Consider the following 19,292-nt stretch of genomic DNA (forward strand, 5'->3'; position numbering starts at 1 on the left):
GAGAGAGAGAGAGAACTCGAAAATGTCAGTTTTTCTCGAAATTTCTGGAACAGAAAAGATTTTCGATGGAACTTGGCTAACAAGGAGTTCGCAGTCGAGTGAATCAATTGACTCTCTGACATTACCAGCATTTCCGGCTCGTCCAATTTATGACCGCGACTCTACTGCAAAATGCACCTTCATCACTTTTTGCACTGTGTTAAAAAAAAAATAGAGCACCGAAACGAACAATAGGGAATCGGTAACACCGTCTTTTCTCTGATGTCTTTTTTTTGTGCGCACTTTTAGGCAGCTGATAGCCGCGTAGAAATCCTTCTAGAAATCCAGTTATATAAATGCGCATATGTGATTTAGACTGAGACATATTATACAGTTTTGATGGACGGGCGAATAAGGCATCGTCATTCGCGAATACAAAATTACAAATTACATTTCGCGTTCCATTTAGGGATAATTGTGAACACCGACGCGTGACGTCGACATCGGTTTCCTGATAAAAGTATTGCGCGATGACCGTAATATAATTATATTGTAATTAAATGAAACTACACGTACACGAGGGAAACGATAATCCTGTGTAGATTTATTTATATATGCAATATATACGTATATTATTTATAATGATCGTGAAATATTAATATTGAAAATTTTTGGCAAATAGATTATACCTATGACGATATTGAAAAGGCTTTCGAGAATTTTTTACACAAAACATTCAATGGAAGATAACATAAAAGATGTTTTAATAAACTATTATTACTCTAATATAATATCTACAATAATTATATAAAAATATATGCTTAAAAATTTGAAGAAAAAAAAGGAAGATGCGACGAAATTATTTAAAAAACGAAAGAAAAAAGGTTATTTATGATTTACAAGCTCCAAAAATTTTTATTTGATAAACTTTTGCGACAGATAACTCTATTTAGAAAGAAACATTTTTTTCTCTACAAAAATATGGAATCATAAAGTCTTAGATTAAAATTAAAGTTGTGCGTCATATAAGACAGTCTGTATATCGAAATATAACAAACATAACAAACTACTAGAGTATAAGGGTTGAAAAAAAAATAACATGGTTTATAGCGCGAGCGTTGTTAATGGAATTTACACAGTAAGTATGGTGTCTTATAGAGGCAATTTATTATGATATAAGTGACACGGGGAAGTATTATATTCGAAAGGGTTGTGTTTTAGAGCACAAAGATATTATTATGATTATCAAACAAGCACCGTTAAGCTCCGCACTTGGAACAAGAGCGGAGAACAATGGCATCCCTCTGTGTCAATTCGAGATGCCGATCCATATTTGGCGCGCGCTGACTAACTATTGTATCAACCACCACGTTTGTACAGTCGCAGAAATGTGTTTCTGTCAGCGTTCTCCTTTCCTCAACGTCGTTTCGCATTTTCAAAAGACAAATAATATCGATTGTGACGCCATCCGCGCGAGTTGCACGATTATGTTATGCTCTGCATTGCGTTATATTATATTATACATGTAGTATTGTACATAGGTGTAGTAAAAAGAAATCCATTATTTTTGCATGAAATTGAATGGAAAAATAATGGATTTCTTTTTACTACACCTAATACATACATTTTAACGAAAGATTATTGGATCGCCGAACCGATCTTTATTATCACGTTACGATGCTACGACCACCGTTCTGCGGTCGTAACTTTGGTTTCGAAACTACCTGTAATGCGATAACGTAAACACCATGAGTACGAGATATTTTGTTGCCGATAAAAGTGACGATATGGCAGTCGTTGGTCTCATTTAACTTTTATTTGCTCTTTGAATATTATTCGACGATGACTATTTCTGTACGGTGTCCGAAAGAAACGAGAACGAACGAGCTGTTTAGCAGTTTTATTTAACGCACTCGACACCTCGGATGTATCTGAATTTGAAATAAAATGAAATATATTCATGCGCGCTCCAATAAAACTCTAGTGAATATGTAGATCGAAATGGTTGCAACCATTACAGAATCACTGACGGCTGCAGCAGTGCTGTATAGGTATATACATATATGTATATAGGTATATATATTTTTATGTAAACTTTTATCCATATAAGTATATTACTCATGTATATATATATATATATGTACATACATATCAATCCTATATATAGGGTGTCCTGTAAAAAACACAAGGACAGAGTCCTGAGATCATTTTGAGACGAAAATTCTAATTAAAATGTCGAGGTTATAATAATGTTTTGATATTATAAGTCATATCAGTAATTAGAAATATTAATAATTTTTGCATAATTATCTTAATATTTTGTAATCTTTAGATTATCAATATTAACATGAGAGAAAACAATTAGCTTTTGACTTTATGTTGTAAATTTTACATTGCAAATTTTAGGCTTATAATTCAAAAATTATCTTCGATAATTTGGTATTAAAATTTTCATCTTCAAATAAACACAGGATATATACTTTTAAGCTGTTATGCTTTTTACGGGACACATGTATTGTTTATGTATTATACATACATATTTATTGTGTTCATTTGTCGGATTTATATGTATGGATATTATATATAAATAAGAGTATTCATCCGCTTTTTTTTTCAACACATTAAACACTTTTCGTGCGCATAACTCTTTTGAATATATAAATTAATATATTTAACGCCTCTGACATGTTCGCGGTGTTTGTAAGAAAAATCTTTCCGTGTACTAGCAAATTAGAGAGAAAAAAATTCATTGTAATTAGACTTTCACAGATAGCAATGCGAAGGAGAAAGTATAACTACATTAAATATCTATAAAAAAACAATTTTTATTATGTAAACACAAATGTTGTCTGTCACATTTCTGATAAATGTTCTACCGAGTTGCAGCAAACAAGACATTTTTTGAAAGAGACGTAGTGTATTTTCTATCTTGACCAGTTAAGCAGCTAAAGCTTTGAACTGAGAGTACTGAGACCTGTAACGAAACAGAAAGATTTAACCACAAAAGAATCCTAAAACGAAATGTAGGTTCTAAGTAACCGCAATGGTATTGGGAGATAAATCGATTTCATGAACTATATAAAGTTGCGATTATGTATGTGCTGGAAAATTTATGAGCGTCGGTATGTATCTAGTGGAAACCATTTACTGATATCTCTTAAAACATACATTATTATTAGAATATTATTAGAATATGAAATACAAAAATCTTAAAAACATAAAATATGAATAAAAGCATTAAAATTATTTTAAATAAACAGTATATATGTATTTTTATATAGAATTATAGAAATTATAGAAATATAGAAAAAATTCTAGTGGGAATTGAAATTGAGGAAAGTTGTTGCGAATTTTTTGATTGACAACAAGAAAACATCATTTGTTAAAGACTAGATAATATAACATCTCATTAATTAAAGTTTATAATTTCCGAGACGGCGAGATCGCGATTATGTTTTGCATCACTTCTAGCTTTGGATGTAAACAACTTTCGCACCCTTTGTCATGCAATTACGTATTTTCTGTCGTTCATATGGAACAGTAGAATATATAGAACGAACAATTTATAACGTTAATTATAACCAAAGGATTATCTAACACAGTTGAAAACCCTTTCTTATATTCAAAAAAGTGATCTTGCAATTATAGCGAAAATGATCTAAGTGTGAAAAATAGCTAAAGTAGAAATTTCTAGCAAGTACCAAATATGTATTACATCTAATCATATAGATGACAGAGATAGAATTTAGATTTGTGTTATAAATTCTATATGTATGATACATAATTTTCTATCAGATACAAAAAATAGCTATAATTCTAGCTGAAGCAGCATATTTTTTTGTGTATAATGAAAATATTAAAATAAGCTTTGGAATTATTCAAACTAAAAAAATCATTTTATAAATAATTAATTTTTTCAGAAAATTTAATGACAAGATTTTATTTTATTTTATGTATCATTTTTTTTCATTCACACAGATATTACTTTGACAAAATTTTAATTTGAGATCTTAGCAAAATATCTAATATCAAGAATTAAAAAAATTATGAAAAATGTAGAAATGTGGTATGATTGTGACTTTGTTAAGCAAAAACTGTCTTCATTAGTCAGAGAATGCGCTTGTAAGTTTGAATTTATCGTAGAAGCGTTCTGTTTATTTTGTTTTGCTTTTTGTTTTCCTACTATTCTCTGTCAGAGGTAATTAAAAGTATCCGGTACAGTAAGTAGATTACGTAACGTAATCCACAATTCTGTTTTTCACTTTTTAGATTAGACAACTGACTTTTAGATCAGACTACCACGTAACTTTTACGACTTCCGATCAGAAATTTCTGATTAGTCATGATTTCTGTATCGATTTTCGGTTATGAGATGAAAAATAGCCGAAAATCCCAACGTTTAATTTTTTGGCAGTCTCTCTGATTCTGATCACATACTTCGTTTTGCTTTCCAAATCCCAAGGATCACTGATCGTTGAGGCTTTTTATGTACTCAAGATCAGTCACAGGATGAAAAACGAGAACATTTATATGGCGTTCCGATCAATGATTTGAACTCGAATCCTGAGCAAATGAACACGAACAAATATAAGCACTCGCAACGTAGATGTCATTTGTACTCACTGAAGCAGCTTGTTTGTTCGTATTTGTTCGTGTTTGTTTGCTTGGTCTGGATACGGCTTGATGAGCTCCTGGACACGTGATCGGTTCTCCAACGGCAAAATAGGATATTGATTTAAGCGACATATACGAAATACGAAATACGAGACACAAAATACGAAATACGAAATATTTCAAACAAAAATATAGGAAAGCCTTTTACATACATTGAAACAGAGTTTTGCAGTATTATATTAACGATACGTAGCTTTCTGATCTAACTATTTTTGTACTGCAAAACGATGCCGGAAAATTCTCGAAAATTTTAAATAGTAATACTTCTTGGTTTTATGATCAAATATCGTATGTCATGAATGCTGGAATTTGTCTTTATTTATGGTCTTTTGTATTATTTAACAATGATATTCGATATCTATGGGCGATGATAAAAAAAACCAGTTTTTTTAAATCGCGTTTTCAACGTACGAAATGTCACGCTATCAGCAGTTTACGTGGGCCAATTCGAAAGTTTGTAATATCTTTCCTCAATCTTCTAATAAACTGTTTAAATACAATTTTATATTATATTTGATATTAAATTAAAACTTTAATTAAATTTACACAATGTACGAATTGAAATAACTTATTTAAATAATGAAAAAGAAATTAAGTCGACTGTCTATCCATAATCAGCATCGATTTATATAAGTAAGTAACAAATTTTTATCTAAATTCAGATGATGTACAGACAATTTTTTTTTTAATTTACTCTGAAAATATGATAGTTGTGGTATAATATAATATTTTCAGGGTAAATTTTAAAAGAAATCTCTCCGTGTGAAATTCATTATGAAATTGCAGGTGGATCGGATGGAAAAGGAGGAAAAGCAGGTAGAGGGTGGTCTGGTGCAGTCTTCCGGTGGTGCTTCTGATTCAAGGATGGGCCCCGGACCTGATTCCGGCAGTAGCGCTCCCTCTTCGGTTCCCCAGTCGCTGATTACCTCGAGGGACGATGAAGATGATGAGGATGAGGAGAGTAGTGATAAGCGGTCTAATTACCATCGAGGATCAAGGTTAGTTATTTTTTATGCATCCTTGCACCTTGACCATAATCCTGATTTTAGCCTTTAGCATTTTGATACACAAGTCGAAAGATGGTTTCGTGCCATAAATTATATGGAATAAATTACATATTATTCAAATTAAATATATCAAAATTTCTGATTACAGTACATAAATATGTAAACGTAAATTAAAATCAATGTCATTAAAAGATTACTTGTGTGGAAACTAGCGATTGTTCTTTCCTTCAATCTTTTAATATGAGTGCTGTTTCCACATCGGATATATCGGTTAATAATTTAACATTAATCTCATTAAGTATGAACTCGTTAACGTATACGTTCTATTACATATGAGTAAACACGTAATTATATTTGCCACATAATTCAGCTTGAGATCGAAGTTTATGAAATAAATCTGCTTCGTCCAATAACAAATTTTTATCTTCTTTTCTATGGAGCTGCAGAAATTAAAACAAATTACATAATTGATAAATGCATAACGTACACATTGCACGAAGAATATCAGTTATTAATTGCTGCATTTGTACAAAAGGAATTGAAAGAAACATGAAAATGTGTCTATACACATGCGCATTTATTCGGAGATAGCTACTTTATGTTTCTCATTTACGCTGGAGATAACTACTCTATATTTCCTGTCTTTTTGTGCAATTGATTAATTGCATATTAATTTAAGCGTATCAATCAGTTGTACTGATTTAGGTGTCCAATCAAGGAAATCCAATTAATTTCTATAATTTTGATGTGTGATCGCGTACAGAGAGAGAGATTTTGAAAATAGAGACGAATCGCTGCTACTGCTGCTTTTACGTGAACTGCGAAAAGAAAAATGACAAAGAGAAAAATTTTACAGGTGCATCTCTGCGAAGGAGATAGGTTCATAGAAAATTATATAATGCTGAATCTGACATACAAGATTCCCTTTTACTCATTTTCCTCGACATTTTCCTCTCTTTACTCACGAAAGAGTGACGACCGTTCCAGTTAACAGCAGCAGCACACTGTATAATCTTGGAATTGGTTTGTCTCTTGGTACGCATGTCGTCTTGATTCAAATTTAAAATAATTCGCATCGAGAATGCAGAAAAACTCGCTAAATTTTGTTGTTTAATTTCTAAATATAATATATTAATATTCTTGGAGCTTCCACGGGTGCTTTCTATATAAAGGTTATGTATTTCGCGGGTTTCCTCCGTGTCCAGATCCATTCTTGGAATACCAACGTTTCGTGAACCTTGTAGTCCACTTCATCATCCAGCACAAAAACAGTCTGCAATCATCTCACTTGTACATAAAGTTTTCTGATAAAGAACATCAGACAGAACTCAACCACTTAAAACTAGCCTTACAGAAAAACATGACAAAAAAGCCACAATCAAAACAATTAATAAACATGCAAACAAGATAACGGTTTCTGATACACAATCAGACGAAAAGATCCATTCTCCCATATGTCAAAGGAACAACAGATCAGATTGGCAAGATATTAAACAAACACAATATCCGAATTATCTTTAAACTACCAAAAAAGATAGGACAAATCTTAAGAAATCCTAAAGATCAAAGCTTTCCATTCAGCTCCGCAGGAGTATATAAAATACCTTGTTCCTGCGGGCAAGTATACATTGGAGAAACCGGGAGAATAGTCAACCTACGGATAAAAGAACATCTCTATGGCTTCTCTATACTTTCTTTGAAACTATTGTGGTCGTTTTGTCAAACAGTATTTGATGTCCTGTTTCGATGTTATGTTCTGATGCCTGACATCACGTTGAGTGAAGAACACCAACGTAATGTCAGACTAAAATACGTCACGCAATCAGCATTTATCAGAATACAACATCGAAACAGGACATCAAATATTGTTTAACAAAACGACTATAATAGCCAATATTACATCATACTTTCCAAGAAAGTATAGAGAAGTCATAGAGATACAAAAATACCTTAACAATCTAAATAGAGATAATGGCTATAAATAAAATATGGAAAACCATTCTCCCGGTTATTAAAGACTGACCAATTTTCCCCCACTCACATTTTTCTTCTTTCCTCCCATCACTCCAAGTAGTGTAATATAAAAGGAACGACCTGGAGAAACAGCTCAATATCAGGCTGTTCCTCGCCCTGATGAAGTGGACTGCAAGGTTCATGAAACGTTGGCATTCCAAGAATGGATCTGGACACGGAGGAAACCCGTGAAACGCATAATCTTTATATAATATATTAATATTTAATTTCTTTACTATTATTATGCGAGCGTTCCTCGAATTTCATCGTGATTGTGACGATAGTCAATTGTGACATTTTCTGCGATGTCTGTGCAAACTATAATATTTTGAAAATTTTATTCGATACTGGGCTTACATTTAATCCCGCTCATGGTGAGAGTATTCTAAGTACCGATTGTGCTTTCAACGCGCATTAATATTCAATATTTAACAATACCTGAATACGGCAATCTGTGTTGCAACATACATAGTATATTTTAGGATGTAACGGGTAAATTGTACCGTTAGAACTTAAAAAGCAATACAAATTTTTTTTGTTATATCCAGCGGACTCTCATGACTCTTTTCTTTTGTGAAGATCTAGAGTTCGTCTGAATATAAAGACAGTTACGAGTGACAGATAAATTGAACCGTTACATCTTAAAAAGTAATAAAAATTTTTTTCTCTTATGACAACCTAAAGACTCCAGTATCTCCTCGTAAATGTCAGTCCAAGATAAATTAAAAATCGGCATGTAATATGCAAATGGCAAGATTAAAGAGACACCGATAATGCCCTCCTTGGACACGCGACTAGAAAAAAAAATGGTCGAAGCGAAGTGCTTCTCGGTTTGCGTCGCTTCTTCCCCTCAGCTCCTTTGTGGTCCAGAGTTTGAACACGACCAGAGTTTGAAGTCGGTCAAAATTCGGCTCCTGCTGCGTTTACTCCCATACGTGCGGAGCTTGGACGTAACAATAGCGGGAAATATCGGTTTTAACTCTCTAACAATATTGCACATTGTTTCAAACTTCATCAACATTCTTCTTTTAAATTTACTATTAAATTCTTTTACTCGCAATCATCTCAGGCGGATAAAAAATATTGTCAATGATGAAAGGATAATTAACTTGTTCTTATTTATTACTGTCTTTCTCACAATCTCTCTCTTTTAATTTTACGGTTTTCTGATGAAACGAGTTCTAGGGGTTAAATTTTGTAAATTATTTTGATTATATTATATACTTTGTAGTAGAAAAGTAGAAAACTTCTCTGAAGTAGAAAAGCGAAATTGATTGTAAGTAGTATTTCATTCTAAGACGAAAATAAGTACTGTATTTTAAAGTCATATGCAATCGTTCTCGGCAAAGTTTTACAAGCATTTGGCAAGTGTGTCATATTTACAAATTCCTCATTTCTCGATATGTTAAGAATGTAATTCATTGTCGATGTTATCTCTGTTCTACTGGAAAATATCACGAGCTGGACTTATTTCCAGTTTTTAAAGACATTTCGCCTCGTATATACGCTTTTTCCATCAGTTCCAACGAACTTCCCACGATTATGGCGGAGTATGATCACGTAATCTAACGAGTACTTGAGTTTTGATTAAAAATCACCACTGGCATGCACTTCACGTTCTCTCAGACAGAAAATGCGCAAACGGCATTCGTAGCGAGATAGATGATTACATAGTTTGCTTGAGATGCACGAATGCACTCGATTTATGGTCTCCACATTTCAATTAAAAAATAAATACCTTTAGTTTACGATATCGTACAAATATTAGGATCACAATGTAATGCGAATCTAAATCCAATATCTTGTAGAATATCATAGAGTTGCATAAGTGACTCAAAAAGTCATCATTCTGTATATAATATTATATTATATATAATATTTATATAATATAATATTTTAAATACGTTAATATAAAATATATGATTCAAAAGAAGATGAGAAAGAGAATTAAAGTTAAAATTTTCTAAGTTCTATTATTATCGCGATGATCTGCCTTAATGTCATTATAAGCTTTCTCTCATTGAAATACGTCTTCATCCGAGGAAAAAATTCAGTCTCGCGATAAAGACTGGTTCATTCGATATCTCCGCGAGACGCGATATTACAGTGTCCGCCGCGACAAGAAAATACTACCTCGAGACATAATTCTTGTAAGTTTTGGAAGAAAATCTCTTACCTTTTGCATTTTAGCGAAAATGGGACGTGTCTCCATCTTCATGAACGCAAGAGCTGTAATTGACCCGAGAATAATAATCCACGGGGAGATCACCGGATCGACGTTATTAGAGCTGCACTAATGTCATTACAGTAAACCTGGTCAGCGCATCGATATATAAAAAAACGTTATTTTGTTGCAGTATTCTCTAGTATCGTCGTACATCTCAGTTTCGTTCTTTAGTCTTTTTTCAATTAATTATGAAATTTTAGAACCGGTATGTATTATAACCGGTACAATGCGGAAAGCTAAAATTGAATTTGATCGAATTTAATTTACTCTTCTTTTAATATTTTTATTCAGGATTTTGTAAAAATATCCTAAAGTCTCCAAAATGAAAAAATGTGGAAATATAGAAATTGTATTATTATATAATATTAATTTATTCCGTATAGATACAAAAATGGTTAAGTAATTTTTATCTTACAAGATTAGTAAAACATTAGTAAAAATATTTTAGCTATTTTTGTCGAAATTATGATAAACATTATTTGTCTGAAATTAAAAATATCAGAAGCAGAAAGTGAAAATTATAATAAATTAATTTAAGTAATTGTATTTTACAGTATAAAGTAAATCATGTTATTTACGAATAACTCTAAGCTAACAACTCTCAAGACTTTATATATTTATTATTATATCACGCAGTAAAATAAATTTTGTCAACGCTAAAGCAAAAAATATTTATCGATAAAGTAAATCCTACACCAATAGTTGTAGGAAACTTTCAGTAAGGTTTCAAAATCATTTCGAACCTTTCACATTTCATATGTAACAATTCTGAAAGAATTTTGCAATATATCACATAAAATGTTGCAGCAGGAGTGTTTCTGAAATTGTTCACAAGAACACAATTTTACAAAACTTTCAGTTGAGTTATTTCTGTAACATTTCATATGAAATCGTTTTGCAAACCTTTCAATTAAGTTGTTTTTGAAATCTTTCACATGTAATAAATTACACATCTCCGCTTACAAAGGTCTCAGCGGAGAGCATTTACTCGTAAACAAGAATCACCTTGGCGAGAATGTAAGGAGCATTTCACTTATAAAGTGAGCCCAAAATCGGGCTCCAAGATGAAAGCACATAAAGTGTTTTTTTTTTTAAAAGCAAAATTTCCCATACAGCACAGAAACATTTCTGAGATCTTTCTGAAATGTTTCTGTGCTGCATGGGATTCTATTGAAATGTACGATAATTTATAGATTAATAAATACATAGTGTAAAATTTACTCCACGAAATGTAAAGACTTTATATCTATACGATGATCGTTCATTTACCAAAAAAGTAAAATAAATTTTACATTTATAATTTTACATTTATAAGTGAATAGTGCCTGTCCCTATGGACCTGCCATTTCCATTTTTAATTCCATTAATATTGCAACAAAAAACATAAGCTTTTCTTTCTTCTTCTTCTTCTTCTTTATCTCTCTCTCTCTCTCTCTCTCTCTCTCTCTCTCTCTCTCTCTCTCTCTCTCTCTCTCTCTCTCTAAATTTGATGCGCATGGCGAAGTAAGATATTTACGCTACCCATTTTGTTCCATTATTTCTGCTACTGATAATTAATTTAAGGTCTCCTCAAGTAATAACGCAATTTGCAGTGTTTCTTTTACAAGAATTTAACGAAGAGAAAGAGAGAAGAATTGATCTATATTTAATTTTAATTTGCTTGAGCTAAAATGGAGATAAATGAAAAGATTTATCCAGTTTTCCCACTAATTACATGTAAAAAAACTATACAAAAAAATACGCTCGCACGTCTTCCGCTTCATGCTCGTCATTGTTTCCTATGTTCCATCTTCTGTAATGATTATCATGATCAAATGATGGATTTGAAAGGGATACATGAGGAATTCGCATGAACAAGTGAAAGATTATTATCGGAAAGTGTTACTTGATTTCGAGTGTCCTATTCTCATAATTTGTGTTATAAATTTTGACAAATGCTCTGACGTTGACAAATCTGTGACGTTAATCAGTAGCAAAGGACTTTTCCACGAAACGTAAACCGTATTCAAGCCAAAAACTTTCTATTAGATAAGGTGCACTACATATATCGGTTAAAATCGCTTGTAGATATATAGGTCGATTTTCAGCTTACGTTCTCAGCCAAATTGCTCTTTTGTGGGAGAGTGCTTACTGTATCGCGACCAAGCACGCGAGATTCTTTGTCCGTTCAAATTAATGTAGAAACGGGTGAAGTTGAATTCACTTTTCGCTATAGTACTCATTAAATCTAAAGCTAACGTGAGTTTTACATGCACGATCGCGTTCGACCACAATGTTCGTCATTCCTAGAGCGATGCTGGAAAAAATATAATCGAATTAATGAGATACGATAATCTCGTGCTTTATTCGATCAATTGAGGTCGATGTTTCGTGAAAAAAAAAAAAAATATTCAGTTTTCTGGACCTCGTAATTCTTGAGACAATGAAAATGACTCTTCGCTAATTACTTCTTCATTATTTAAAATTGTATGATAAAATATTAAACACTATAGATTTTATTCATACAGAACATTCTTTTCACTTTGTATGCGAAACAAATCAGTCTATATAAAAAAATGAAACATTTTTCTCTCATATCTTTTTGAAGAAATATCTTACGTAATATTAACAATCATCTTTACAATCATCTGCACTTTAATGGATTAAAATGAGCTCACAAATTTAACGGATGTTATTTAGTTTCAACTTGAACTTCCATTTATTTATATATAAAAAATTCGAAAAAGGAAGATATCGAGTTTCTACGAAAAATATAATCTCTGTTTATTCACATATAATGTATTAAAAAAACAGGACAACTATCTCATCTCACACGAAGTTCCCGTCTTGATTGTCGAGTGTTTGCTTCTCGTTGCTTTCTGGAGAAGTTGCGAAATGAAAGTACCTGTGATGTGACGCGGAAAGCGAAAAAAGCAAGACATGCTAAATTTTCGCTCATTTGCTTCCGCCGCTTCCGTAACGTACTTCTACAACAATGTCGTCGTAACGATGTTAATGAATAACATTTCATTATTTATTTATCTTCTGATATTTTCCGCTTTAAATATTATACATCGTCGGTAAACTGAAATGTAGAATTAACGTAATTTGTTGGGAAAAGCAGCGAATAATTTAAGAGAAAATTGAAAATGTTTTATGTGAGTTGTAATCATTTAATTGCTGGGAGCCGAGATCATAAATTTCTATAATACGAGATATAATCGAGATATTACCGAATAATTCGACAGAAAATTGAAAACGTCTCGCTAAAATTGCGATTATTCAGTTACAATTGCTGAAAATCGAGAAATTAGGGCGGCAGATATATGGCTTCCAAGAGTTTCGAGAGCCGTGTAAGAGCATCGTTGAATATTTTTCATCGTCAACTAGAAACGCAAATAGTTTATCACGTGTTCCGCGCAAATTCTTATTTCCGTAAAAGCGGAATTTTTATAGTGTTACATTCAGCGGATTCCTTCCTTTCGTGGAGAACTTTTTGTGGAATTTGTCTGAATATAAAGACAGTTATGAGTAACCTTTTAGATTCGATCCCACGACATGAACTTTAACTGTTTAATAAAAAACAAAGTTTTTCATTTAAACGATATTAATTCTTACAAACATTTTAAGGTTATTTTTACCTAATGATACATGCCAAAAGTTTTCGTCAAAATTGTCTTCTGTAAAAGATTTGCAGATATTTGGGCTTAATATTCTGTTTCACATTTCTGTTGAAATCCTAAGGAGTAACTATAAATATCACGCACTAAATAGTGAAAATCACAATTTTTATGCACAATATTTAATTGAAACATTGATATTTAACAAACCTTATTGCATTATTCTACCTTGTATTTGCTACATCGAAATGGCGAAATGTGAAATCATTGAAATATCATAGACGCAACTTTCAAATAGCTGTCGATACAATAATATTAACGAAATGAAATCCCAAGTTCTCATTTAATTACATTACAAAGTGATTATTAATTAATTATATATTATCTCTCGCTGTAATTGCGTTGTAAGTTACGTTTGTATAAGTCGTCATCGTAGAAACTATTAATTCACAAAATATTCTTTACGACACAAATTGCGGTAACTGAAATCTAATTTATAATTTAAGCTAATAGCAGCGCGCTCTGATTATTCGATTTTCGCAACGCGTTTCGACAACACGTCATATATATCGAAAACGCGTTTTCAATACTGCATGATAAATATCAGTCGAAACATTTCGCGATTGTAATGAATGGAACTTTAATTGAGCGATAATGAATTTGAAACGTACGCTCGTGTTTTATTTCAACGTTTAAACACAGCATTTCTCTTTTGTAACTATATGCCCAACGAATAACTAATAAACCACTAATAAACCGATGTGAAATATTTGTACACAGCGTACATATATTTTGATCCAATCAAATGTTTGTTACAAATAATACTTTTTTTTAATATATGATCGGCACGTGCAAGCGGCGTAATACGATTATCTGATGTGCGGAGAAAACATTGAAGTTAATAGGATTACGGTGCAGTGGTCGAAAATATAAAATATAAATTTTTTTTAATTTCTTAAAAATTTGTCACTAAAAATAAAATTTTTCATTAAAAGTTTTTTTCTTTCAAAAGCCCCCCTCTCATATCACGCATGAAAAGAATCGGAACGTTTTAAAAAAGCAAAGCGTTACAGAAAATAGAAATGTTTTACACAGTGTATTATAAAAATTATTAGATATAAAATCAATATAAATGATTTTGTCATGCAGATTTTGTTAATGCAGAAACTTTAAACCTTTGCGGTCGTACATATTAAATGGCCTGTTTTATAAATGAGTTATATATTTATTTACATTATCCGTAATACAATATAATGGAAAATCTGGATGTACATATTTGTATACAATATTTATACGCGATTTATCTGATTGTAGTATAAATTAAAAAGAAATTGCACGAAATGCAATGGCTGAAATAACGACTGTATATTAATTAGGATTTAGTTGCACATTTTGACTCGATTTCGTTGGCACCCACTGTTCCTCTCTTGCCGCGCATTGCCTATAACAAATCGTCAGATGCTTATAAACAACGCGTGTATCGCTTCATCTCAGGAGCCTATTATTTTTCTACTATTACTTTCCTACTTCCTACTATCAACTGTACTATACGAATGGAACTGATAAATCTCCCTCAACTTAAATAATGAATTAAAACTTTCTTTTTAGAATCCGACACCTATTCCTCAAAAAGGAGTAAGTGTCGCCAATGAAATCGAGCCGAAATGTGTAATTAAATCTCAGCTCTGATTATTGTCTATATGAGTCATTTCCGCATTGAAGATTTACGATGGTTAAATGAAAAATATATAAAAATATATCAAAGCAGGATAAAACAGAAGTTTAAGACTCATCGCGAACTTAAAACCTCTCAATTTATCGTGCTTCTTGTGAAATGTTTAAGCTCTAAATTGTTCTGGCTCCCATTAAAGTTTGCTCTCGAAGTTCGAAAGGACTGAGGCAAGGCTTAATCTCCTTCTTATACACTTGGCTGATCGCGTCGAAGCTTTTTCAAGATATACAACGATCGCGGTCTTTCTATTGTGGTAAAGCATGTTTTACGACGAAAGCGAAAATGCGAATGATAGCTCGGTGAAATCTTGCATGTAAGCGCGAGAAAATATAATCCGGAATTGGACTAAATTTTGCGGAAAAGTTTCTCAGCTGGTCTCATCAATCATGACGAGCAAAGAACATTGTGAAGTTGTATATTGCGCTTAATAAATTATAAAGAAAAGAATCTCTCAAAATTGCGAGATCAGTCTTGCTTTCAAATATATTTGAAAATACAAATATTTAATATCAGCTCGAAAATTGGATAATTATCTAATATATAGTAATCTTCCTTTTAAGGTTGGACGGAGAAAAATATAAAGTATACGTTAAAATACACGTTAAAATTCTAGTTTTCTGCCACGTGGAGTAATTGGAAAAGACGACGCAACTAATTTCCAAGTCGAAGTTTTGCGTCCGACAGGAACTTGCGCCTCGTTGCTCGCCGTCTGTCTCGCGTGTCTGTTTCTTTTTTCTTTTCTTCTTGTGACTTCTGTGACTTTTCAACACGCGTGGCGCCTCGCGCAAACAGGACGTACAATCAGGGCGTACAAGTTTTGCCTTTATTTATTCAGGACAAATCCAAGGATCCACTTTTCCGAACTTCGTGAAGCCAGATTTCTGTTTTCCCAGGCCGCTCGCATCTCTTCATCGTTTCTCAAACAGTGACGATTTTTCCACGGTCGCATCCTCGCATTTCTAACACAGCGGTAAATCGCACTTGGCAAACTGTCGGCATTATCAAGAGACACAGTTAATGTCCCGCACTAAGTAGACGCGCAGCGAGACCGTCCCATGTCCTTACGCCAGTCAGCGAATTACAAGCATCCGAGATTATCAGTTTTTTCAACAAAGGCTGAATCGACGGCTTTAGGATTCCCTTAAGACGTCTTACAGACTCCCTTATGACATTTTACAGAATTATTTTTATGACGTCTTACAGACATTATCCTTAAAACTTGCCTTAGACATTTATCTAAAAAATAAAAATAAAAATTACTGATACGGAAACGCGTTGACAAGAGGAAGTACCTATATGAAGCAGAAGTTGGAATTATCTGATAAATCGATATGTGAATGATATCATACTTAATACATATTTTCAATAATAATACTTGTGACAGATAATAGATCGTTATTGAAAATATATTATATATATTAAGTATGATATCATTCATATACTATTTTTATTTTATCAGGTAATTCCAACTGCTGCTTCATCTTGTCAATGCGTTTCCAGACAGCTTCGTATAATTGTGTAATTGTAGAACACTTTAATATAAAACAAAATATTAGAATACCTGATTAATTATCAATAATGTCATAGATTATGTAATGTATTCAGATTGATCAGATATGTTATGCACTCGATTGACATGTATAAATAAAATTTGCAGTCGATAATGTAAATTGCTACACATAAATTGCTCCAAAACTTGAATAATTTCTTGACATCATTCAAAAATGTTTGAAAGACGTCTAAAAAAAGACGTCTTTTGGAAAAGTCTTAAAGACGTCTAGTTCAAAATATCTTTTGGATGTCTTTCAGACATACATGTTCTTTGGAATAATTTGCAAGATAATAACAATAATAAATTTATCAACAGAGTCCGGATTGCGATGCTGTTTATGCCCACTTCAAGCGTCGCGCGCCGTGAGAAGCAATTTAGAAATGCGTTCGGGAAAACATTATTAACGTTCTTGTTTGTCGCGCGCGACACGCGATATCCAATGAGAATATATCTTTAGAATGAAAACATCGGTAAAGCTGTACACTCATTGGATATCGCATGTCGCGCGCGACGAACATTGCGTTGGTGTATCGGAGACATAATAGATTATAAAAAAAATGAAATAGCGCTAGTTGCTACTAGTTTCCCCGAATCTTTAGACTTAGCGGGACGGCTATGTAGACGGTACTGCTTCTCAGCGAGCCATGCTTGGATAAACGCGATCGGGAATCTGTATCAATATTAGTCGATAGGTAATTATAAATTCGACACATTGCGCGTCAATAAGATTGCATTAGTAAGATTTGTGATATTGAGAATTAATTAAGCGGATGTCTAAGTGTTGTGACGAATGTACACGTTCGTCATTATAGAAATAAGTGTCTAATAGATGTTTAGATATTCAATGTCCAGCAAGAGAGTATCTAGATCATATAATATAAATTGGATAGATTGAACGGTAATCCGCTACCCGGCGAACAATTACAAGAAAAAAAAATTAAATATCTAGATGTTGTCTATGTTTTCGCCGTTGAGAAAGTAGATGTTTAGGTGTTTTGTTGTCGAGGAAGTGTAAGGATGTCTAAATGCCCACTTTCTCGACGGCGAATATCTAGACACCTATTTCCTCCACGGCAAAAATAAATAAAATAAAATAAAATAGACAACATTTAGATACTTAATTTTTTTTATTTAGATAATACAATATCTAAAAATTTTCTTTTAAAATATCTAAAAGTTAGATATAGATTTGAAAATAATTTGTTGAACTATCAAAATAATATGTTGGACATTCAAACACGAGCAATATCGCAAAATATTTTGACATTTATTTTATGACATTTATTCTACGTAATTATATGATTGAAGAATTATTTTTAGATTTATATTTAATAGGGGTGTATGAGTGCCCGAAAAATTCAAATATCCGAGTCGGATCGGATAATGATCGGATCGAGTCGGACAGGTCTCGACTATTCGGGACCCGAAACTCTTCGGGAATTCGGGATTCGATATTCGATTTGGGACAAAATTTTTCTGATTGATCTTAAATTTTTAAGTTTGGAAGCATTTTTGTATGTGTCGTGTAATTAAATATAAATATAAAATTATGTAGTTAAATGTAGTTAAATAAAAAAAAACAATGTGTGAATAATTGCTTTATTTTAAATTAAAGTGTAGAAAGCATAATTTTTCGACGTTTGTTAATATTAATTTACTTCGTATAAGGTAGTGACAGAATTGGATAGATCTGTCCACTCATTAATTCTGTCGCTTCTTTGATTGGTTATTTAAATTATTGGTGGTACCGTAACAATAATTTCCGCAAATTTCCATTCTTTGTTATTTAAATTTTCCGACCTATTATCTTCATATAATGCAACGTTCAAAGATTTTCGCAATAATACTAATTTGTATAATATGTCGTATATCGAATTTTATCGCGTGTCTTGTATTCATAAATCCGATCAAGTTGTTCTATAATTGATATAAGACGCGATAATTTTATAATGAAGCGTACGCTATATCATCGCTATATCGCCCGTAAAATGTACGTCAATAATACCTCTCAACCTGTAGGAAGCTACTTATCTTTAATGTTAGATAAGCAGCTTCCTACAGACCGAGAGATATGTTGGCGTACATTTTACCTTTCGTTCTGTAGGAAGCTATTTATCTTTGACATTAAAAAAATTATATATATATTATGTATATACCCCTAATATTTATATAAGCGTTTTGGAAAAACAAGTGATGCTACATACAATTACAATCGTTTTTATGATATAATCATATTTGTATGATATATATTTTAAAATTCATTCAATGAGACATTTTACGGGATGACATTTTCGCCAGATTAGAAAAAGTTATTGCAACAAAAATTTATAAGATGTTCACAATACAATAAATTATGATGTATATGAGGTATATATATATATATATATATTTTATATATATATATATATATAAAATTTTTTAGTTTAGTTCTAAGATAAGTAAGTACTCTTACTAGACCACGAAATAAAATAATCACAACAACCTACTCGATCTGTAGGTTAAGGACTAC

General features: G+C 32.2%; 1 protein-coding gene across 1 annotated transcript in view; it reads left to right on the forward strand.

Annotated features, from left to right (window-relative positions):
• The window catches only part of LOC105625735, a 132,818-nt gene that overhangs the window by 74,993 nt on the left and 38,533 nt on the right, over positions 1-19,292 (forward strand). The window contains exons 2-3 of the mRNA XM_012207057.1: positions 5,440-5,651; positions 13,194-13,232. Of these exons, the coding sequence (XP_012062447.1) occupies positions 5,440-5,651; positions 13,194-13,232 (251 nt within the window). The remainder of the gene's footprint in view (positions 1-5,439; positions 5,652-13,193; positions 13,233-19,292) is intronic.

This window comes from Atta cephalotes, assembly GCF_000143395.1.
Source record: "Atta cephalotes unplaced genomic scaffold scaffold00003, whole genome shotgun sequence".
In the NCBI taxonomy this organism is placed as follows: Eukaryota; Metazoa; Arthropoda; class Insecta; order Hymenoptera; family Formicidae; genus Atta; species Atta cephalotes.